This window comes from Ursus americanus, chromosome X, assembly GCF_024610735.1.
Source record: "Ursus americanus isolate L20-20 chromosome X, mUrsAme1.1.p, whole genome shotgun sequence".
NCBI classification, from domain to species: Eukaryota; Metazoa; Chordata; class Mammalia; order Carnivora; family Ursidae; genus Ursus; species Ursus americanus.
Genome location: NC_142164.1, coordinates 19,692,652 through 19,716,618, shown reverse-complemented (window position 1 = coordinate 19,716,618; position 23,967 = coordinate 19,692,652). Strand labels below are relative to the sequence as shown.

The following is a 23,967-nucleotide window of genomic DNA, read 5'->3' as shown; positions in this document are numbered from 1 at the left end:
ATCACATTTCTAGGATGTGGTAGAGCCTAGATTTCATGCCAGGCCATCCACTGTCAAAAGGACTATTCTTCTTAATTTTAGGTCCACAGTCTGCTAAAGGCAGGCCCCATCTCTGAGTGGGGAATCTATGTTGCTAACATACTCCCAGATAATCAACTGTTGGCTTTTGAACTAAAAATTAGAACTTCCATTTATTGACTATCAGCTCTCTCTTCTGTCTGATAAGGACATTATCAGTTAGGATATTCCTGACTTCATATCCGGAAATGACCATAACCAAAATATCATTACTCAGTGGCCTTCTTTGTTGTTGAAAGTTCTCTCTTTCTGAGCATAGCAGGTATATTTCATAAGAGATACTCAAGTGAAATTCATGACCAGCAATCAAACTGAAAAATACATCCAGACCTTTCATGGATCTTTCTCTCTTTGGGCACTGAGAACATCTTTTCTGTATTATAAACATGAAGGAAGTGCCTTGAAAAGAACGAATAAAAGGAATCACTGCTTCCAGTCTTACTGCTATTAGAAAAGAAAATGCTGGGGAAATGCTAGTGGGGGCAGATTATGGCTGACTCAAATGCTTTGTCACTTCTTCCCTTCCACAAGCCCTCAGACAGGTGTCCTGTTTTCTTTAAAGATGCCTTCAAAGCTTCCAGGATGTTGCCACTGAATGAAATGAATGGTCTATGCTGCAAGACATGTTGTTTTGTGGATTTACAGGCTTCCTGGCTATAGTCAGAAGGGAAGCCTTTCTTGATGACCTACTCAATCTTTGGCCTTTAGAATCCAATCCAGGCATCATGCCAAGTTTGATTTAAAATACTGGTTCACTTCTAAGCCATGGGTCGTACATCTCCTTCTAACCCCCTTAAAACATTAAATGATCCGGTAAGCCATTTCTTAAGCATAAGAGTTTAACAGGTTGGGGCTGATTTAGGATGTATAGGCATCCTGAGAAGTTTTAGCCACCTCGAATAGAAATGTAGGCTTACTGAAACCTGACTTCAATTTTATTATAGCTGGCATTTAAAAAATTAGAAGGCATACTGAAGAGATGTTTATCACCTTGAATCTTACTGGTAGATTCAAAGAGCTAGCTCTTTCTGCAGTAAAACAGACAGAAGTCACATTGTTATATTGCAAAACACTGACAATAACTCACACTACGGTTTACTGTCAAGAAACCCAAACAAAAACAAAAGAGATCCCTTCTCACCAAAACTTATTGACTTCCTTTCAACCTGGAATTATTTTTGCAGTCTAACGTAATGGTACTTTGCTTCCTAACCTAATTGTGTCAGGTTGAAATATTTGGTCACAAATCAGCTTCCCACAGAAGATCAGTTTATAATGAACTGTCATGACTTTCTCTGAAAGAAACTTTGCTTACAGTAACAGGAGAAAAACATTCTGACTCACATTTTCCTGACTATCAGTTGGCTCTCCTTCCTTATCCTCTTTAGCTGCCACTTCTTGGTATATTCCGGTTCAGGATGAAAAACAAACTAAGGCACAATACGTTAAGTTTCTTCTGTGCCATTTGACCTCTTGCTTCTTTAAATAAAATACTTTATAAAGCAGAAAGCAGCTTACACTAAAACGCCCAAAATGCCCTTACACTAAAAATGCCCTTAAATTAATTTGTGATGTCAATCCTAAAGAATGATTCTAAGCATAACGTCATTAGCATAACCTCATGTCTATCGATAGTCTCCTGATTACGCACTCCATTTTACGCAAGAAGCAAAACGGCTATGTAGCAGCTTTGAGCCATTTTTGCAGCTCTGGAAGTATAGGGAAATTCCTGCTACACAGAGTAGCTTTGGCACTTTTCAATTAAATGCTTGATAAATGAATTTCTCTGGGATTGTGCTCGTTTTTTTAATAGCACCCACAAAATTGGAAAGTGAGCTGGTTTTATGAAGTGGAAGAATTAAAAGCATATTGCAAATGGCCTCCAGAAGAAAACACTTTCAATCATTTGTTTCAACTACACCAAGGCTGCCAGTTCTTAATGGCACTCTGGGGGAAGTCACTATGCTGGCAAACATACCCGGGGCCTGTACACATTGCATCTTCCTGAGCTGAGTGCCAGAGATAAAGAGCACGAGCTCTTGTGGAACAGTAGCACTGTTGATTTCTGGCTCTTGGTCTGAGCTCCTAATCTCTTCCTTCTGAGACATTAAAATCAGGCAGTTACGGTCAATGGGCCTTCCTTTTTGAGGATTGCTTCAGTTGAATGTTCAGGCACACAGATGATTAGGGAGGTACTGTTGGGAGACACCATTGGTAGACTTCACACACCTTAAGTAGACTGGGCACCTGATTCATGCTTGTGACACATTAACCTATCCAGATGTTAGGAGACTCCCTAAGAGGCCCTCACTGGTGGCTCTTATTGCTACAAAGTCCCATCTTGCCCTTCCATGCTGCAATCATCAAGCATTAGAATATTCTGTCTTTTTTTACTTTCCACACGTTTTCTACCCTTCAGGTTTGGGCTATTTCACCTGCAGCTGCTCATTATTACACTAGATGGAGTGTCTGCAAAGAAATGTCCATGTTCTAGTTGTACTTGTGTTTCTTCCTTTAATGAAATGCTTCATTTAAAGGTACTCTGTGTCACCCACATTTTCTTTTTTTTTTTCACTTGCGTTTTCTGTGTTGCTTTTCACTTGGCAAGATGAAGCCAGAATGAGGTGTACATGCTGGTCTTTTCCAAGAGGGAAAGACTGAGGAATTTTAGAGATGGACTAACTGTATTCATTGAAAAGTACACTCTCCAGAATCCTTAGATATGCCAAGGACTCACATCTAAAGGCAGAGCCCTTGATTCAAGAATTACCCCAGACAGGGGGCTTTTAATCCCTACTCAGCCAAGCATTCCATGGTGGTTCCTACTGCAGGAACTTGCAGGGCATTTTCACTGCCACTGCAAGGGGGGGAGCGGGAGGGCAAGGGCAAAGGTTCACAGAGGACTGATGTACCTTTTCTTTAAGATTTTCCAACATTTTTTCCATCTGCAACTTGTCATCCTTGACTTTTTCAAGTTCAGCTTCTTTCCTTTTGTATTCCTCTTGGACTTTGAGTAGATGCTACAAGAAAGACCAAAGACAATCAAGTCTTGAGGAGCCACACTTCATTTAAAAACCCTGGCTGAAATTAGATAGTAAGCTGGCCTGCCTCACTTTCTCCCAGCCCACACAATCATTTCTCCATGCAGAGATACCAAAGGGAAAATCAAGGTACTTTTCACTTAAAATTATTTTATCTAGCTCTTAGGAACATCCTTTGGATTTGTTCATATTTCAGAAAGCATCTGAGAAACTAACTGATCTAATCACTTAACTTTTCTATTCTAGCCAGGGGTAAGGATAGGGTATAGTGTTAATCCCATGTGGACAACATCTTGATTGCTGGATAGAACTTAATGTTGTAAAGCATTCTTTCAAATAGCTATTTTCTAAGCCAAGTTCAATTTCTGTGAGGAAAACATTTCACAAATGTTTGTTTCTACATCAGTAGGCAAGGAACTGGATTCATCACCATTAACGATTACAAAAATATTACTTATTTAGCATCTAACATCTAACACGCATCGTGGATAGGGTTTCATATGTGTTGTCTCATATAAACTTCAAGTAACCCCATGATACATAATCCTGAGGCTTACAGAGGTTTAGTGCTTTGCCTTAGGCCATTCAGATAGTAAGCGGCAGAGTTGGGATTTAAACCCAGGTTGGGTCAACACCACAGTCCATGCTCTTTACCACTATGTTAGACTATACTTCTTTTTGGGATAAGATGGGAGAACCTTTATCTTGTTTATAAAGCTATTTTCTAATAAAAAGTAATCAAAATGAGAGAAATTAAGTTGTCAGGATGTAGAGACCTAATTGTTTCAGAGGTCACTGAAGTGATGAAATGAAAAAAAAAAAAAAGGTCGTCATCTTTAAATTGTATTTCAGTAGCAGAATTGTCCTTATGTGGAAAGGTTTCAAAATCAAGGTAAGAGAGAAAAGCAACAAAACATGTTTCCAAAGTTTTGATTTTCAGAGGCTTGCAAAAGACCATTGGAAGAGCTAAAAGACACACAGTACAATATATGTTGTCAAAATTCTTTGAAGTCTAGCTGAAGAGATGCATTTTTTTGGTGGAAAGCTCTCAGATATAATTTACGTGCTCTAATTAAATTCCACAGTGACAGTAAAAGGAAGGTAAGCATTACTTCACACATTTTGCTAATAGGAAAGGTGAAATATTAATGTGATATTGCTTGTCACACAGGAAGACAGTGGTAGCAGAAGTGATAGGAACATGGGGCTCTTAGTGCCAGAAGAGACTCCTTGTTCACAGTTTGTGATTTCCAGCCAGCAATAAGCTTTACCCTAGACAATTCCAAGGGATACAATCAAAAAAATTATTGCTCAATTTAAATTATAAGGAAAATGGATGGTCATCTGGCAAGACAGAAGAGGATAGTACCCTTACTCAAAAATACTACTCCTTTATTATGATGAGAACAGATGGTGATATCTTTTAAATTGTAGGCTCACTGTGGTGATGGTTACATAAAACATCTAGACATTGAGCATCTATTACACACTGTTGTATTTGAATGCAATTATAGTTGGATGCACCTATTTACTTTACTTTTTATACTTGGAATAATGTGCAGGTCAACTCATTCACATAAATGACTGTGAAAACAAACCAAAATAAAAGCAAATTGATATTATGTGCCCAAAGCATTGATACTGAACAAGCAAGGGTAGGATTCCTGCCATTTCTTCTAACAGGCTGTATGGTCCAGCACTGGATCAGTAGATACTACTTTTTCATATCTAAATAAGTGAGATTCTTCATAAAGACCCTGAGGCCCTGTCCAGATCCCAAAGCACCTTCTGAAGCAGAAAGAAAAGATTAGATTATGTTTGGTGTAGTTTTACTGTCAAGTATTTTTCACTAAATGTTCATCCTTTGAAAATTGGTGATCCACTGCTACCTCTGGATTGGCCAGGGTATTTCATTAACCATTAACACACAATCCCTTCCTCGGCTATGCCAGAGAACAGAATATCAAGAAGAATAAGAGTTTAGCTATTCTCTTTGCTGGTGGGGGACCTTTTTCCAGGCGAGGAGCTGGTGCTAGCCTTCCTAAAAGCTCAGAACACCAAAAGGCCTTTACCTGTTGCATTCCTTGCAGGGCTTGCTGCAGGAGTTTCAGCTGCTGTTCCTTGTTTGGGTCGTCTTCTTTGGGGGCTTTGCCTTGTTCTTGCTTGAGCAATTCTACCTCATTCCTATAGGCATCGAGCTGCCAACGGAGGCTGTCATTTTCTTCCTTCAGAGCTTCTGCCTGTGATACTAAGGCTAAGCAATCAATATAAAGTCAAACACCCATCTATCCATATTCTTTGTGGTTCACCTTAGTACCATGAAAACTTGGTAGTTTTTAACTGACATGTATAAAAAGTCTCCTGAGCAACTTTAGGTTTCAGGTGGCTATAGCAGCAAGAGATGGACACAAAAGCACACAGAACCATTTTTGTAAAGGAACATAGGATTCCAACACCCTGAAGTCATCATCATGCTTCAAATTCATCACCCCAAATATAACTCAGATATTCCCAGCTAACACTGGTCACTTTTATTTGGAAGGCAGCAAATGATAAGAGCTCTATAATGATAAAGTGCAGCGCTAATTGTCTTGAACTGATGACTGTCCACACAATAATTTTGCAGGGCAGTTATTTTTAAAAATGTAACCTTTACTGTCCTACAGAAGAAAGGTAAATGTAAACATTAAGACACAAAACTTCTGGTTTCTGGTCTAGTGTGTAAGGAGTTTAGAAGTCACCATTCCATCCTAATGACAAATAAAAAACTGAATAAACTGAAAAATCAACAACTCATCTTAGATCCACCAGAGAAGTAAGGTCTCAGGGCAAACTGCCACCCCTGAAACTGGAGAGACAGGCAAATCCGGAGAATCACAACTCACCAGACCAGAAAACTATGAGCAGGAAGCTCCACAGGAACTGGTGGCAAGTAAGAAAACCTAAATTGCAATTGGCTAATTGCTGGAGGCTCAGTGTGGACAAGTCTGAGATTTAAAAAGTCCAGAGGGACCCAGTCATAGTGAGGTTTCTATACTTTTGTGAATTTTATCTCTAGGACTGTAACCAAGTACTTACAATGAATATTGGAGAAAAATCCTCTTGTGCTTCCATCGGGGGAGGGGAAAAGAAACCATTTTGAAGTACAGCAGAGCATTCTGTTCTTAACAAGGCCTGCCTTCACAAGAAACTATTTTACCAGAGCCTAACCTGCTAGGGTATTACCAGAGCCTAATTGACCGGGAGAAGGGAAATACTCAAATATAGCCCCCTCCAGCCATCCTGTCCCAAGTAAGGGGCGAGAAAAAACTGAGCAACACTTGTGAAATTCACAGTCCGGAGGTATATGTTCACTAAAAGACTGAGACCTAATCACAGGACTATAGAATGCTTCCCCACATTTAACTACCACACCACTAAAGTCCTATTTACTGAAGTTCTTTTCACCCAGTACATCATGTTCAGATTTCAACAAAAGACTACGAGGTGTACTAAAAGGTAAACACACACACACACACACACACACACACACACACACACACACACACACTCACAGTTTGAAGAGACTGAATGGGGATCAGAACAAAAGTCAGATATAACATGAATGTTGGAATTATCAGACCAGGAATATAAAACGTCTATGAATTAGTATGCTAAGGGCTTTAATGGGAAAAGTAGATACCATGAAAGAACAGATGGATAATGTACACAGAGAGATGGAAATTCCAAGGAAGAATCAAATAGACATGATAGGAATAAAAAATAATACCAAAAAAGAAGTGAAAAATGCCTTGGATGGGCTTATTAAAAGACTGGACATGGCTGAGAGAAGAATCTCTGAGCTTGAGGGTATGACAATAGAAACTGTCTAACCTGAAAAGCAAAGAGAAAAAAGCATAAAAAAAACCCCAAGCAGAATATTCAAGGACTACAGGACATCCACAAGATACATGTCATAAGAATATTAGAAGGGAAAGAAAGAGAGAAAGGAATGGCAGCAATAGGTGAAGCAACAATGGCTGAACTTTTCCCCCAAATTATTATCAGACACCAAACCACAGATCCAGGAAGTTCAGAGAACATCAAACAGGATAAATGCCAAAAAATTAGACCCGAAAAGACACCTCACCAAAGATACATCAATGGCAAGTAAGCATCATCATATGTCATATGTCATGCATCATTAGGGAATTACAAATTAAAAGAACAATGACATACCACTATACACCTATTAGAATGGTCAAAATCCAAAACAATGACAACACCAAGTGCTGGAAAGGATGTGAAGCAAACAGAAACTCTCCTTCATTGCTGATGGGGAATGCAAAATGCTACTGGCACTTTGGAAGATACTTTGGCAATTTCTTATAAGACTAAACATACTCTTACCATACAATCCAGCAATCATGCTCCCTCGTGTTTACCCAAGTGAACTGAAAACTTATGTTCCCACAAAAATATGCACACGGATTTTATAGCAGATTTCTTCTGGCAGTTTTATAATTGCCCCAACTTGGAAACAGCTGCAATGTTCTTTAGTAGATTAATGAATAAATTGTGGTACATCCAGAAATGGAATATTATTCAGTGCTAAAAAGAAATGAGTGATCAAGCCATGAAAAGACCTGGAGGAAATGTAAATGCATATTACTAAGTGAAAGAAGCCAATTGAAAAGGCTACATAACTGTATGATTCCAACTATATGGCATTCTGGAAAAGGCAAAACAATGGAGTCAGTAAAAAGGTTAAAAAACCCCCACAAATCCTAACCTGGTTGCCAGGGGCTGGGGGAGGGAAGAACAAATGGGCAGAGCACAGAGGATTTTTAGGGCAGTGGAACTATTCTGTATGATACTATAATGGTAAATACATACATTTTAAAGATTTGTCCAAACCCATAGAATGTACAATAATACCAAGAGTGCACTCTAATGCAAACTATGAACTTTGGGTGATAATGATGTATTCACTGATTGTAAGCAATGTATCCCTGTAGTGCAGGACATCAGTAGTGGAGGGGGGGCTATGTATGTGTGTGGGGGAGACAGGGGTATTTGGAAAGTCTTTACTTCTTGTTCAATATTGTTGTAAATCTAAGACTGCTCTAAAAAATTAAATGATTAATTAAAAAAAAACCCAAGACACAAGAGGAAAACTTGGTTAGCTTTATTTATGGTTATGGCACATTTTTCAAGGCCAAAAATCAGAAAAGCTATTATAAAATATTTAATCAGAGGATTTTCATTCATTCAACAAACTCTGAGTACCTTCCCTGTACCAGGCTTATGACAACAGTAAAAAATGAGATTCCACTAATCTCTATGGTTCACAGTCCAAAATAATGGAAACAGTTGTAGTTTATTCCTTTTTTTGATTCCTGATGGAGCATAAAGCCCAGAAAAGAGGTGTTAGCAAAATGGATCAAAATTAAAAACCTGTATATTAAATGTATGAGAATGTTAAAAGGCAACTTGTCAAAGGTGTGCATTTTTTCAGCTACTTATGGGGAGGGTCTCTGAGTAGAAGAAAGTAAAAGAAAGTAATGGAAATAAAATCTTCAAGATTATTAGCTATAAGTGGTGGAAGAACGGTTCTGTAAAGGGATTTCAAAGACAAGAGTCATTCTCTACAATAAATGGAAAGAAGTTGTGCTTTACGAAGACGAAATACATAGAAGAAAATAATATTCTGAGGGAGAAAACATCCTCTATTTCTAAAAGAAAGCTACTCCAAGGGGGTGGTGTGGGGTTTAATTCTGCGCTTTCAACCTGAGGGTTTTGCTGAAACAATCAGGTACCAGCATATGCTGATGTAATCAGATTGTCTATCCAAATTAGAGAGTGGCAATTCTTCCTATTACATGTTCTCTTGTTTTCTGTGAATAGCCATGCAATTATCCTGATATGGCAGTTTGAACCTTGTATTTTAATTTTTAAAAAGAAATTACAAAAATCTTTGGCACGACACATTCATTGTACGTTTAGTTTTATTATGGATTTTAATTTTTGCTGTAATCTTACAGCTTTTGTGTCTTTGAAGAGAAAGCTGTTACACAGAGAGTTGAATTCCCAGCACTGTAAATACTATCTATCCTTGCCATCTCTCCCAGTAGCAGGGATACCTGTTGTCAGACAGGGAGCATTCCTCACAATCACAGCACTAAAAGAAGATGCTAAAAGTGAAGATGACTGTATATACAGGAAAGTGTATGGCAGAAGGGACATGAGCTATCTGCCAAAAGGGAAGAAATATTTGAATTGCTTGTTGGGTCAGTACCAAGGATAGCATCTTGAGCTGGAGTTCCGCTGAATAACACAGAGGCTCCTCTGTAAATCAAATGACTGCTACAGATATAAAGTTATTCATTTCTGCTTTGGTTTGCATGTTTGTCCTCTGGCAAGGCATACGGCTCAATACTAAATAGTGATATTTCATCTTCCTCCTTTTGTTTCTTCTTGTACTGCAGGCTAGTGATTATGCTCATGTCTTACGAGTCATGTGGAGAAATGTGGAAAAGGGCAGAGATCTAGGAGAATGGCTAGAGGCATAATCTCCAGTTTATTTTTTTATTTTTTAATAAATGCAGAAATATTTTCCCTCTGAGCAAATGAGGAGGAGAGACTGATTCTCTCCCAGGGGGAAAGGGCATGCTGATGAGCGGAGATAGATTCCTACAGCCAAGTGTGAACAGATAATAATCTCCTCAGTTTGGACCTGTCACTAAGCAAAAGAGAATGTGATCTCCTCTAATGCCACCAGGGCACCTTACTTACAAAATGTATTTCCCACTCCCTGAAATGAGGGTTTTTGTCATTTTAATGAGGACACCAAGTCTTTACTTCCACAGACTTAATATTAATTGGGCCCATTTCTGAAGTTGGAGTTCTTTGTACATTGCCAGAACATTGAAAAGTTCAATATTACCTTTTAATAATATGTTTGAGTAGGTGAATCCATCAGTCCTGATACTAAAGAGCATAGTACAGTGAATTTATTCATATCTTGCCATCATTAGTTCTTGGCTGCTCCTTTTTGACTATTTCCTATGTGGAAAAAACGTTTCTCTTTATGGGGATTGCTCCTCAGATCTGAAGGCTGCCAGTTCATCATGGCAATATGAACGTACGAAGGCAGCTGTGAATATTTTTTAGAGGAGCCACTCAGAGCAAAATCCGAGATATGTTTTTCTATGACAAAAGATCTAAAAGGATTTTGTGCCATTAAAAAATTAATGCCTGAGTTTCTTCGGTGGTACAAAGAAAACAACAAAAATTTTAATGGAAGCAAATTGAGGGGGTTGGCCACCCTCACAAAGCTGCATTACAGGAGATGCTTAAAAAATGTCTCCAAATTATTGAAGGAAGATGTGTAACAAATGTTACCAAATTATAGAAGGGAAGATGTGCAACATTCCTCTCAAGGGTCCTAAAAAATGTTTGAGCTGGAGTGATTCACGAAGAGAAAAAGCCAAAAAGAACAAAGTGGAAAGAGAGAGGGAGATGATATGTGTGGTTGCAGGCCAGTTCAGGGAAATTTTTAAGTGAGTTCCCTGACCTCCCAAAGCCTTGCTTTCCTTATCTCTGCAGGTCATTACTCCAGTGAGGCTGCTACCAGTATGGATGCACCAGGGACTTCGCTGTTTCTCCTCTGAGATCTCTAAATTCCCGTCTCAAACACAGTATCTTCATCTGTCAGTTACCTCACTGCCCCTCATCACCTTGAGACGCTGCTCTCTTTCTTTGCTGGGGACCTTTAATCTCTTCGAGTGGCCAACTTCACCCAGTCCATTAACTATTTTCTGGCTAAACAGATTCCACTGCAAACTCCTTAGTACCCTATATTCCTTCACCTTCCTAAAAACCTTTGGCCAGTCTTACCATGCCAATTCCTAGCTCATGGTCACTCGACTCAACTTTGCACCTTATCCTGGGTTGCAGAGGACTCTTATAGGAAGTTGCAGAGCTGGGCAGTCCTGGTCAATACAGACTCATGTTGGTCCTTGCTGGTAGGTCTCTTACCTCTCACTGATTTCTTCCATCCTGCCCAGTGTGTTTATTCCAGGTCTGCTCCTGTCTCCTCATGGTCTCATTTCCAAAGCATTTCCCTAATTATTTTTTTATAATAATTTTTTTTATGTTATGTTAGTCACCATATGGTACATCCCTAGTTTTTGATATAAAGTTCCATGATTCATTACTTGTGTATAACACCCATTTAGAGAGGCGTGGGGAGATGGGCAGAGAATCCTCAAGCAGACTCCCCACTGAGCATGGAGCCTGACATGGGGCTCGATCCCAGGACCCTGAGATCATGACCTGAGAGTCTGACGTTTAACTGACTGAGCCACCCAGGTGCCCCTAGACTGTTCTTTTTCTAACTCTCTGCAAACTCCTCCTTCTTTCCTTCTCCCTTACTGTGGGTAGCCACCAAAGTTCTGTATTTAGCCCTTTGCTCTTCTTTTTCTCACTTGTCTTTCACAATCATTTATTCACATCCTCCAAGCTTTAGCCAACACCTCTGTACTACCATCTTCTATTCCTTCTACTTCTTGAACCCTGATTTGAATATAAATCTTTTATATCTATTTCCTAACTACCTACTGTCTGAAACTGATCTCATGTTTTACAAATGAGTCCCATGCACCAGTCCATTTCTGTCAGTGCTACTAGTATGTGTTTAATTTGTAACCCCCTCCTCAAAAAAAAAAAAACTTTATGTTGAAGCCCTCAGAATGTGACCTAATTTGGAAATAGGATCTTTACAGAGGTAATCAAGTTAAAATGAGGTCATTCAGGTGGGCTTATGGACTTATACGACTGGTGTACTTACAGAAAGGAGAAATTTGGACACAGAGACACGCAAACAGGGAGAATGTCATGTAAACATGAAGGCAGAGATTGGGGTGATGCATGTACAAGCCAAAGAGTGTCAAAGATTACCAACAAACCATTAGAAGCTAGGAGAGAGGCCTGGTACAGATTCTCCCTCACAGCCCTCAAGAGGAACGCACCCTGATGACACCTAAATATCAGATTTCTGGCCTCCAGAACTGTGAAGCAATAAACTTCTGTTGTTTAAGCCACTTAGTTTGTGGTTCTTTGTTGTAGTAGCTCTAGCAAACTAATAGGACCACTGACCCTCCAATCTCCCAAACTAGAAAACCTAGCCTCATCTCAGGTTCTTGCTTTTTCTTCATCATCTGTATCCAATCTGGTGCCAAAGACTTTAGTTATTCTTCTGAAGTGACTTCTAGCATCTTTAATCATATTTTCTGTTACATCTTTTTCTTTTATCATTTTATCTCAGTTCCTGTTACCTTCACTCTAGTCCCAGGCTTCATCATTTTATATCCAAATTCCTATAAAAGTCTCTGGCAGGTCTCTCTTTCTCCAAAATTTATTTCCTAAAATATATAATTCATGTTGCTTTTATCATACCAGTACCATGATTGAGACATGCTTATAGTGCCATATTGTCTATTATGCTAAACGTAACCTTGGCATTCATGGTTCCCCATAATCTAGACCCATCTTGTCCACTCCATCTTTTTTTTTAAAAGATTTTATTTATTTATTCGACAGAGATAGAGACAGCCAGCGAGAGAGGGAACACAAGCAGGGGGAGTGGGAGAGGAAGAAGCAGGCTCATAGCGGAAGAGCCTGATATGGGGCTCGATCCCAGAATGCCGGGATCACGCCCTGAGCCGAAGGCAGACGCTTAACCGCTGTGCCACCCAGGCGCCCCTGTCCACTCCATCTTTTATCCCCCTATACCCATCATCTTTATTTCCCTCTCTGAGCCCTGTTCCTTCTCCTCTCCTGCCTCCACATCAAGATACTTTCTTACTCTCCTTCTTCTCATCCAAACCTGTTCATCTTTCAAGGTCCTAATCAGTTCTCACTGAATGCAACTACTCTGGCCACACTAATATCTCTTGGCCTTGCTGCATTCTAATCAGTACCTTACAGGTTAGAAGCAAGTGGTATTTCTTATATTTTATGTAAATTTACACATATTGCACCTTTATTTCCATGAGCTTATAGGACGCAGTCTTTATCAATTAATTGGTCAAACTCTTAAAGAGGGAATGATGAGAGGTGGGGGGAGGAAAAGAAGGAGATCGGAAACCAAGAGAAGTAAAAACTTTAGCTAGAACAATGAAGGAGAATGAGTCTCAGTCAATGTTTTCCAAATGTGCTCCCTGGACTATCAGCATCCAAATCGTTTAGGATGCCTGATAAAATGCAAATTCCTGAACTTCATTACAGACCTACTTAATCAAACCCTGCAGTCCAGAAATCTGATTTTTTAAAGGTAACCCAATGATGCTTATATATACCAAATCTGAGAACCACTAGTCTAAGTGGAGAAGGCAGATAATAGATGCTGAAAAGGAACAGCTGTTCTTAGGTTTACTGGGCACATGTACTTTCCATCAGGGCTAACGATAGAATGAAATAGTTTTACACTATCATGATTTGCTTTGATGTGACTCCCCCTCTTTAACACATTGCTTTGAGCACAGCAGTCCTTTCTTCCATGGCAAGAAGGTTTCTAGTACTGCATCACAAATATGGGCTGGGTAATACAGAGTCCCTTGAAGAACAGAAATTTTGTGGTACTCCAAGGAAAGGTCACTGAGACTGCTAGGCTAGCTGTGACTCTTTCTTCAGGAAGTAAAATTTAACCAGACACATGCTCCTAGGTTCCTGGAATTCAAATTTGGTAGCATGGAGAGAGAAAAAAAAACAATCTGAGATCTAGTGCTTAAGCTTTTAATTGGAACCAAGTGAAACTAAAACATGAAGCTGATTTAGATAAAACCTGAGGACCCACTTACTGGCTCACACTGAGCAGGATTTCTGCAGCTGACTACTACAGAAGCAAGATAACAAAATTAGATACGATCGAGGGGAAGAAAAATGCACAAAAGTCCTTGAATTAAAATGAATTGAAACCTTCTGGGAGAAAAGCTATTTGGTAAGCTCCATTAAGTCTATTGTAGATAGCTTTATTTGACAAAGCAGCATCCTGGCATGTGGAACAGGAAAGAAAATAGCTATAAGATGATCTGTCAGGGAGTTTCCAGTCTCTAAACGAATAAGATTCTGTGCAGTAGCCAATACAGCTTTTAACTCAAAAGAGATACAGAAGCAAAATCCAATTATATAACTCTAGTAAGTGCATTTAATCTGAATCTCCCATACACCCCCCTCCCCCATTAACTCCTCAAATTCAGCAATTTATCAAGCAAATATTCAAACTTACAGTCACATTCATTTCAGGGGAACACTGGATTAACACTATACAATACTGCAGATACTGAGATGGAGACAGTTCTATAAGTCAAAGATTAGTCAGCTATAAAACATCTTGGCTAAGCACTTAACTAATTTGAATAGCTCAATTATTATGAAACTCTTGTTTTTTTTAGCTATAAGTTTATAGTATGTGTTTTCAGTAATTAGTTCACTGTTCTGAAAATGCTATCTACTGATTACAAAGGATTTATTCAATATTTATGGAGGTTTAGATGTTTAGGGATCTAACATATGGCAGAAATAGAGGAAATTCAGATGTAACAGCTACAAATGCCTTTTTAAAAGTCTGATTTGGTAGTTTTCTTTCCTTAAGAATTTCTGTTCATGGAGTGAAGATTCTAGGGCCACTCAAGTGGCTATAGAGCTGCTGACTTTAATATGCAAGTACTAAAACCAAGAAATCCTGACTTGCATTATAATCAATTGGTTCTCTGGGTCTCTGACTCTCTCTCTCTCTCTCTCTCTCTCTCTCTCTCTCTCTCTCACACACACACACACACACACACACACACACACACACACAATAAGGACAGCATACTATGATATCTCCAAAGTCTAGCACAGTGCTTGGCATGCAATAGTTATTAAATGAATGAATGAATTCATTTGGCCATCCCAACATTCCTGGTAGATGGTTGTATAATGTACTTCTTACAAGGGTGAAACCTGAGCTCAGTGGGACAGAAGTCCTTCTTGAGTCAAAAAAACACAGTTGGGACTGGAACTCAGGTCTTCTAACTTTAGGTCCAAGGCTTTGTCCACTGCACCTTACCGACTCCTAAGACTTTCTAGAATGGCTTACCTGAAAACACTGGTTTTTTGCCTGATATTTTAATCTCCCTTCTGGTAATTCTCTCCCTGGTTTGTTATGAAATTGAAAGGTGGTGTAGTGTCATATTGTTCAACAGGTTTGCGTTATGAGTTCCACTGGGGACCCACATCGTGGCCTGTCTCACAGTGAAGTTCCAACTGTACTAAGTAAGAGCAAAAGCCTTTACCCAGACATCTGTCTGTAGACTCCTGTATGGTTCCCAGTAAACCCCTAATTAACCACAATAAAAGTCAGCAGATAGGTAGGTTGTCAAATATTATAAATATTTCCCCTTAGTTGGTAGTCTCTTAATTTTGTGATTCTTTAAAGAAAAATATTTAATTTATATGAAGATAAATTTATCAAAAGTATCTTTTATGATTTCTATCTTTGGAGACCTTCATCCCAAATTATACAACCAATTCCTATATTTTCCAGAATTTCTTTTGCTATGTTTTTTCTTATATCTGAATCTTAAATCTATCTGTTACAAATTTTGGTGTAAGGTATATGTGATGTAGGGATCTAACTACTTTTTACAATGTTTGGCTAGTTGTCTATTTATGCGTAAGCTCTCTTGTGACTCCTATTATAGAATATATTATTAATAAATCCAAATCAAGTATAGAACAATGCTGCCTAAATGTCTAGTCCTCCTAAGAGAAGAAAGTCCACTTTTAATTTGGCACTATAATGGAATATGGGAGTGAATAAGAAGATTCTGTAGCCACAGGGTTGATATTCAGCCACTGTGTACTTATATGCCTATGCCAATTGTTTCTCGCTGGTTCCAGACTGATGGTTTTGTGCCCATACCTTACTGGATGTTAGAAGTTTTAAAATATCATCCCTGCAAGTAGATGTTAGTTAAATGAAACAAAGCAGAATTATCTTTACCTGATTCCTCAGTTTCTTTTGTTTCTGTGGTTTCTTCTATTTCATCATCGGACATCTCCATTTCTTCTTCTCGCCTGATTCCCATTAATTCATCATTATGTATGTTGCGAATTTCCTAAGGTTAAAAGTTATGCTTTGTTGGTGGGAAAGCTTTGAAAATGTTGAAGAAATGAACAGAGTTAAGGATAAGATGAAGCAGGGCTTTTTTTTTTTTTAAAGATTTTTTTTATTTATTTGACAGAGATAGAGACAGCCAGCGAGAGAGGGAACACAAGCAGGGGGAGTGGGAGAGGAAGAAGCAGGCTCATAGCAGAGGAGCCTGATGTGGGGCTCGATCCCATAATGCCGGGATCACGCCCTGAGCCGAAGGCAGACACTTAACCGCTGTGCCACCCAGGCGCCCCTGAAGCAGGGCTTTTTGACATATGACAAAACTCCAGAGTACTCTTAAGGCGAGGGCAAAGGGGCGTGTTGGGGCTGAAACTGTCTCAACAGACAAAGCAGACTTTGTACATTCTGTCTTCCATAAGGCATTCTTTCCATATCCAGAGCTCTGGATATGGTAGTTGATGATTCTTATGTCCCTCCTATATTAGAAAAGTACTACTGGTCATGAAAGGCCTCTTACCTTTACATGGATTTCTGGACTTTCCTTGAAGGGTTTTGCCATTTTCACCTTTCCATGTCAAATCCTTTAATTTTGCATCTTTCCATCCTCTTCCCTCTCCACTTAGACTTACTCAACAGAACTCTTTTTTTAAAATTATGTTCAGTTAGCCAACATATAGTACATCATTAGTTTTTAATGTAGTGTTCAACGATTCATTAGTCTAACTTTTGCAGGTTTAGAAGTTACAGCAAAAATGAGCTGTCAGGAGTGAACTTCTATCAGATCAACCCTTCCATGGATAATAACTATACTCTGAACAAAACACAAAATCAAACCAAGCCAAACCCCTAACTACTTAATGGCACTGGAGAGCAAACAAAAGCAGGCATATCCAAAGAGCGGCTGACACTTGGAAGAAGGCTGTGGGTCTCAGTTTTTTAAGAGCCTTTTAGTCTGACAGCAGAGCACAGTTAGCAGCTCACAGGGTGGCTACATTTTTAATAGAAAACTCTGTCTTTATATGCTAAAGAAATCAAGGATATAGCCACAGGAAAGTGAGGAGGGGAATCCCAGAGACAGCCAGAGAGAGAGAGAGAGAGAGAGAGAGAGAGAGAAAGAGATCCAAATTCTGCATATAATATCTGCTCAAATTTCTGCATGACCTTTGAACCATGGAAGCACAGGACAGATTCCAAACAACACAGCTAAGTCTAAAAGAACTGAACTGAAATTTGAGCTGCCACCTAAGACAGAATTTCCAGCTTAAACAATTAAGTAAATTGACCATTAAAACAAAAGAAACCGAAGTCAACCTTCTTTGGAAGAACATAACAAAATGAACATAACAGAATATAACCAGAACCTTAAAAGCAAAATACTCAAAAAAATGTAGGCAAAGCCCCAAATTACTTGATATACAAAGAACTAGGATGAGATGACCCATCTTCAAGAGAAAAGATCATCAACAGAAATCAAACAGAAATGAACCAGATATGGCAGTTAGCAAAGAGTTAAAGCAGCTATTATAATTATCTCAATGATGGAAAGGAAACATGCTCATAATGAATGAAAAGATGAGAAATCTTGGCAGAGAAACAGAAACCTTAGAAAAGAACCGACTGGAAATTCTAAAACTGAAAAATATAATATCCAAAATAAAAGTAACTGGATGAGCCTAATTTTATAATAGAGATGGCAGAACAAAGAGAGAACTTAAAGAGAGAACAATACAAACATCCAATCTGAAGAACAGAGAGAAACTAACTGGAATCACAAAGAGAAGAGATTAAATGATTCAAGATACTTGAAGAAAAAAATAGTTGAAGATGTTTCAACTTTGATGAAAGACACTAATCTATATATTCAAGGAGCTCAGTGAACCCCAGGCAGGAGATGTGTGAAAAAGGTATGTCTAAGAATACCATAGTCAAATTGCTGAAAACTGAAACATTAAGAGAAACTCTTTAACTCTTTAGTTAGCTAAACTCATTGTGATAATCATTTCACAATCCCTGTTGGTCAAATCATAATGCTGTGCATCTAAAACTTATACAATACTGTATGTCAGTTCTACCCTCAGTAAAACTGGAAGAATAGAGAAACTCTTAAAAGCAGCCAGAAAACAACAACACCACATTATATACAATGAGACAATTTGAATACTTTGATTTCTTTCAGAAACAATATAGGCCAGAAGTCAGGGGAACAATATCTTTAAAGTGCAGGAAGAAATAAAAATACCTGCTTGTTCAGAATTCTATATGCAGAGAAAAGTTCTTTCAAGAATGAAGATGAATTAAATCTATTTTCAGACAAATGTAAATGTAAGAATTTGTCATCCAAAGATTTGCACTATAAGAAATGTGGAAGAAAGTTCCTCAGGCTGGAGGGAAGTGCTACCAGCTGTAAACACAGATCTTCACGTAGGCATGAAGAACTTTGGAAATGATGGAGATCACACTGGAAAAGTCACTTTAAAAAGTGTCAGCATGAAAACTGTGCATTTTGGAGAAGCTTGCAATCATTTAGAGGCCACTTAATGCCTGTCAGAGGCTTCTCAGCACTGAGATGAGAATTCCTTGCCTACATTAGCCCCGATTGGGCCATAATACAGGAAATATCCAAAGCTGTCTGGTGAAAATTGCCTCCATTTAGGGGGATTATAAATATTTCAAATGGATTTCTTAATAATTAATGCTATAGTTAATTACTATCTCAACTAATCTCCTTTTTTATGCCTTTTAAAAACACAAGCTATTCAGTATTTTCACTGGTAGTTAAGAGATAATATAAAATAGAAGTAATAGAAAATAGAACTACCAACATAGCATCTCTCATGTGCTGCAAGGGCATTACTTAAAATAGAAGAAAACAATGACTTGCTTGAGAAAAATGAACTTTAAAGGGCTGTGTCAAGAGAGAGATTTGCTATGTCTTATTCAAACTCATTGCATAGAGAAGAAAGGAATTGCTCATTTCTAGGAATTCATTCTGTCTCAGGAGTCTGGGTTTCAGTTATCATCAAAGAACGGTTACTGGCAAGGTGATTATAATGAGGTTTGACGCTGGCAAATTCGAATATTGTACAATTTGTGGCATCAGGAAAAGTTGTGGCTCTCCTAGTTGCCTAACAAAAATGTAGCCTGTTGGAAGGTGTAAGCAGAGACCAGCTCTGAATTCACAAGCATGTCATCTGATTCTGGGAAAGTTACTGTGTTTCTCAGAAGACTAAATTGTGTTTCTTCTAGGGAAATGTCCCAGGGCAGGAAGATCTAACTGAGAGCAAAGACATGCCCTGTAGCTGCTCAGCACCCACAAAATATCTTTTTGCTTCCAGCTGGGCAAGAAAGCATAATCTCTTCTGAGAAGTATAAAAAGCTCAATAACTAAGTGATACAGCTTATCTAGAGGTCTTTCGCATCTTCAAAAAATCTCCAGAAATAGAAAGACCTATGGGTAAATTTTACCTCAATGCCTGAAAATACTTCAGGAACAAGAGTTAGCAGTTCCTTTAGCTGATAATAAAATGAGGGTAAGAAAAACTAAGGGGACCCTTGTTCTCCACTGTTCAGTCAGGCATGCAAAGTGGCAGAGCCTACAGCCTTCTTTTTTTTTTAATGTTTTTTTATTATATTATGTTAGTCACCATACAGTACATCCCTGGCTTTTGATGTAAAGTTCCATGATTCATTAGTTGCGTATAACACCCAGTACACCATGCAATACATGCCCTCCTTACTACCCATCAGAAGCCTATCCCATTCCCCCACCCCCTCCCCTCTGAGGCCCTCAGTTTGTTTCTCATAGTCCATAGTCTCTCATGTTTCATTCCCCCTTCTGATTACCCCCCCCTTTCTTTATCTCTTTCTTCCCCTACCGATCTTCCTAGTTCTTATGTTCCATTAGCCCTCAGGGAAATTCAAATCAAAACCACACTAAGATACCACCTTACGCCAGTTAGAATGGCAAAAATTGACAAGGCAAGAAACAACAACTGCTGGAGAGGATGTGGAGAAAGGGGATCCCTCCTACATTGTTGGTGGGAATGCAAGTTGGTACAGCCACTCTGGAAAACAGTGTGGAGGTCCCTTAAAAAGTTAAAAATGGAGCTACCCTATGATCCAGCCATTGCACTACTGGGTATTTACCCCAAAGATACAGACGTAGTGAAGAGAAGGGCCATATGCACCCCAATGTTCATAGCAGCATTGTCCACAATAGCCAAATCGTGGAAAGAAACAAGATGCCCTTCAACAGATGAATGGATTAAGAAGTTGTGGTCCATATATACAAAGAATATTACTCAGCTATCAGAAAGAACGATTTCTCAACATTTGCTGCAACATGGACAGCACTGGAGGAGATAATGCTAAGTGAAATAAGTCAAGCAGAGAAAGACAATTATCATATGATTTCTCTCATCTATGGAACATAAGAACTAGGCAGAGCTTAGAGCCTTCTAACCACCAGGCAAACCCCTCTCAGCTACAAAGAAACTAAGCCCTGTATCGTTACTCTCCTATAAATATTCAATGGAAGTCACATGGATGGGATGAAGGCAAAGAGAACATCAGAGGTTATAGGGTACCATATTAAGGTAAACTCATGAGGAGCATTTAGTAAATGACAGTACCCCTAAGTAAAGCAAGTATGTTTTTAATTCTATGAAAGCCTTACTTTTAAAGCACTTGATATCCAAGATACCTGTTTTCTGTCTTTCTGGTTGGGTCAAAAAAGCTCTATTTTGGGAAGCAAACCCTAACAAATATCTTCAGAGTGAAGGACTAAAAGGTAACATTTCCCTAAGGAAGGCACTCTACCTAGCTGGGGCATAGGTGCAGGTAGGAGGACTCTGAGCCACTGAAGTGCAGGCAGCAAGGGAAGTAGCTGCCTCCCAGATTTGCCCCCTTTTCCATCCTGACATTTTGATCCAGGGCTGAAGCCAAAAGAGTGGCAATGGCAGGCAAAAACATTTTCCAGAAGTTTTCATTTTTAAATCTCTACCTGAAATTGACTGGGCCATGTCACTGAAAGACTACATTGAAAAAGGAAAGATAGCACTCCTGAAGTTTCTATTCCATTCTCCTGCCCCCAGTCAACCTGCGATATTTTTCATTCAAACAGCAAACTGTTAGTGATTTGTAAAAATGCATTATAATGCCTTTGAGTTTGTTTTAATGGTAACTTTTTCTGATGCTTAGAAATTCACACACTGCTCCACAATGGAGGAGAAAGCACTTTTACATAGAATTAAACTGAAACCCGAGACAGAGGAAAATGCATGGAAAGAATCACCTTTGTACCAGCTGTTTTTAATTTATCATAAAGTAAGCAAATCACAATCATTGCACATTAAGTATCTAACTCTGTAGTTTCACAACAAGTTATGTGAACTTAAATTCATCTTACTCATGTGTTATGATAGGAACATGGTTATCAGTAAAGCAAAGTTCCTTACTAATTGTTTAACAAAACTGTACTTACTAGACTTTCAACATTAACAGGATACTTGGTGAGGAAAGGGTCAGATGAAGGAATGGAAAGGAACAGATAGCTTCTACACTTACATAGAAATTTGAATCTGAGCTATCATTCAGACCAATGAAGCAAGGTACAAACACAAGTTCCTAATGCTTTTTGTATGATACATATGGAAATAAAAATCAGATCCAAATAGTGTTAGTAGGTGTTCTGATGGCTGAAAGCTAATAGCTAGTGTTAGAACACATGGTTAAAACGAGGGTGTGGGGATGACTTGAACAATCTATCTGCAAACAGTTCTTCAGAGTTTGGAATGGTAGGCTTGGAAATCTAGAGAGAAAGTTATTTTAGTAATCACAGTATCTCATTTTACAAGAATGCTAGCAATCGTCAAGTCCCTTTTCCTCTGGCCCTGACGATATAACATCTCCTACTGGAGAGGATGCGAGGGGGTCTGTTCTAGTGCCTACTGCTATGGCTCTAGTTTCTGTATATCATCCAAGGTTTAGCTTCTAATTGAGCCAGCTTCTCAGTGAGAGAAACACACAGGTTTTAAACAGTTCTATAGAAAAAAGTTCCTACAATACAGAGAGCTTTCAGTAAAGTCACTGTAGACATGAACTTTTAGTAAAGAGAGAAACTTTAGCTTTCTCTTACCACCCTTTTCAATCGTATCAGCAGGAGTCTCATGCACATACAAATCAGGAAAGTAAACCAATGAAAGACCCATTAGCAAACTAGTACGCCCAGCATATCTACCAAGGTGAGCACCTGAGCTCCCTGAATGTGGGGACTTTTCTTTCTTAATCCATAACCCTGCTCTCAGCAAGTAAGGCACTGTTGGCTGCTGGTAGGATGACAATAAGACAAGGAGCGACTTAGGAGTTGTAGCTTTGAACCTCAGGCCAAGAAAAAGTTGGTCTAGTTGATATAAGTCACTGAGATGCTCTGGTTCACAGTAGGGTGCTCAGAGATAGCCCCAATATAAGAGGACGGTGGTTATTTTTTAGTTTCCTATTATCAAGTTAAAGTATGCAGAGGTTAAAAAAAGCCATGATTTAAAGAGGTACCCATGTGAAATAGAAGAGGTTTTTTTAGATTTAGGAAATATAATGCCAGAGGAAGGTCATAAGCTATGTTCCACTCTCAGTAGTTTTACTTATCAAGATTGAGGTATTCAAGTAGGCCTTAATTTAGTCCAATCCAATAGGCAGAAAGCATTTTTCTAGATTTCCACAAAGTCTACAAAATACATCATGAAACACGAAGCTCTTGGCAAGTCATGCTAGCCATGTCCTTTATCCTCATCGCTCTGCCAAGGAAGCTGTGCTACAATATTAGATGATAGGATGGATAGCTCTCATTCTCTACAGGCCCCGAGAAATGTCCAGCTTACTGGCTATCTTTACTGAGAAGGTAATTAAATTCAAGTATGTACCCACCAGATAGGTAGGCTTGACAGAACTATAGTTCTCTATAGAGAGCCTTGACAAATAATATTCATGGAAATATTTTATTGCAAAGTCATTTATAGAAGGGCTGTGGTCTGGACAAGTCAGTGCTCAAATCAGAGGCTCCCTTCCTCCTCTGAAAAGACATTATTGTACTGGCAGGGCTTTCTGCAATGGGTGGGGCACTTCAGACAGCTTCTTCCAACCCTGAGAATGAACACACATGTATGTGTACTAAAGAAAAGTAGAGACTTACTACTGCTTTTCTACAATTATAAGACATATTGAGCATTTTTCCTCAACCTTTATTCTTCTGAACTGTTCAGACTCAAGAGTTTAGATATTTTCAATTTAGGGTATTAAACTCTACTCTCCGCCCCCATATCTTTCTTTACCTTTCTAGCTCCCTGAGGGCAAAGACCATCTAGTCCTGAATTGCCTGTCATGATGCCTGAGACAGAGAATGTGCTTCAGTTAACGTTTGAATTGAAATGTTGAATTTTGTTTGTTGAGGCTCAACAAAGTTGGGTAGCCCTAGCTAGGATTCTAAAATCATCTTGTGCTACTATAAGACAGTAGCTCCCTGTTTTGTTCCTAATTCTCTTTTTAAAAATAATTTAAAACCTTACTAGCTTTGTATGACTGTACTTAACCATTGGGCTGATGTCTTCAGGGAGTTCTCAGTGACTCCCAGATCCCTTTGCTGAGCCAGAACTGATGGCTCAGAAGCTATCAGTTTATGAGAACGGTTTGGCTTATTTTCCTCTAAATGCTCGT

The 23,967-nt window shown here is 38.9% G+C and overlaps 1 protein-coding gene across 12 annotated transcripts in view; it reads right to left on the bottom strand.

Moving 5' to 3' along the window:
- The window catches only part of ENOX2 (ecto-NOX disulfide-thiol exchanger 2), a 267,809-nt gene that overhangs the window by 6,906 nt on the left and 236,936 nt on the right, over positions 1-23,967 (bottom strand). For 11 of the 12 annotated variants that reach the window (XM_087859910.1, XM_087859911.1, XM_087859920.1 and 8 more), the window contains 3 exons: positions 16,150-16,264; positions 5,192-5,373; positions 2,991-3,098 (listed from right to left, as the gene is read on the bottom strand). In XM_087859910.1, coding sequence (XP_087716036.1) covers positions 2,991-3,098; positions 5,192-5,373; positions 16,150-16,264 — 405 coding nt within the window. The remainder of the gene's footprint in view (positions 1-2,990; positions 3,099-5,191; positions 5,374-16,149; positions 16,265-23,967) is intronic. The other variant, XM_087859915.1, reaches the window with a different exon arrangement.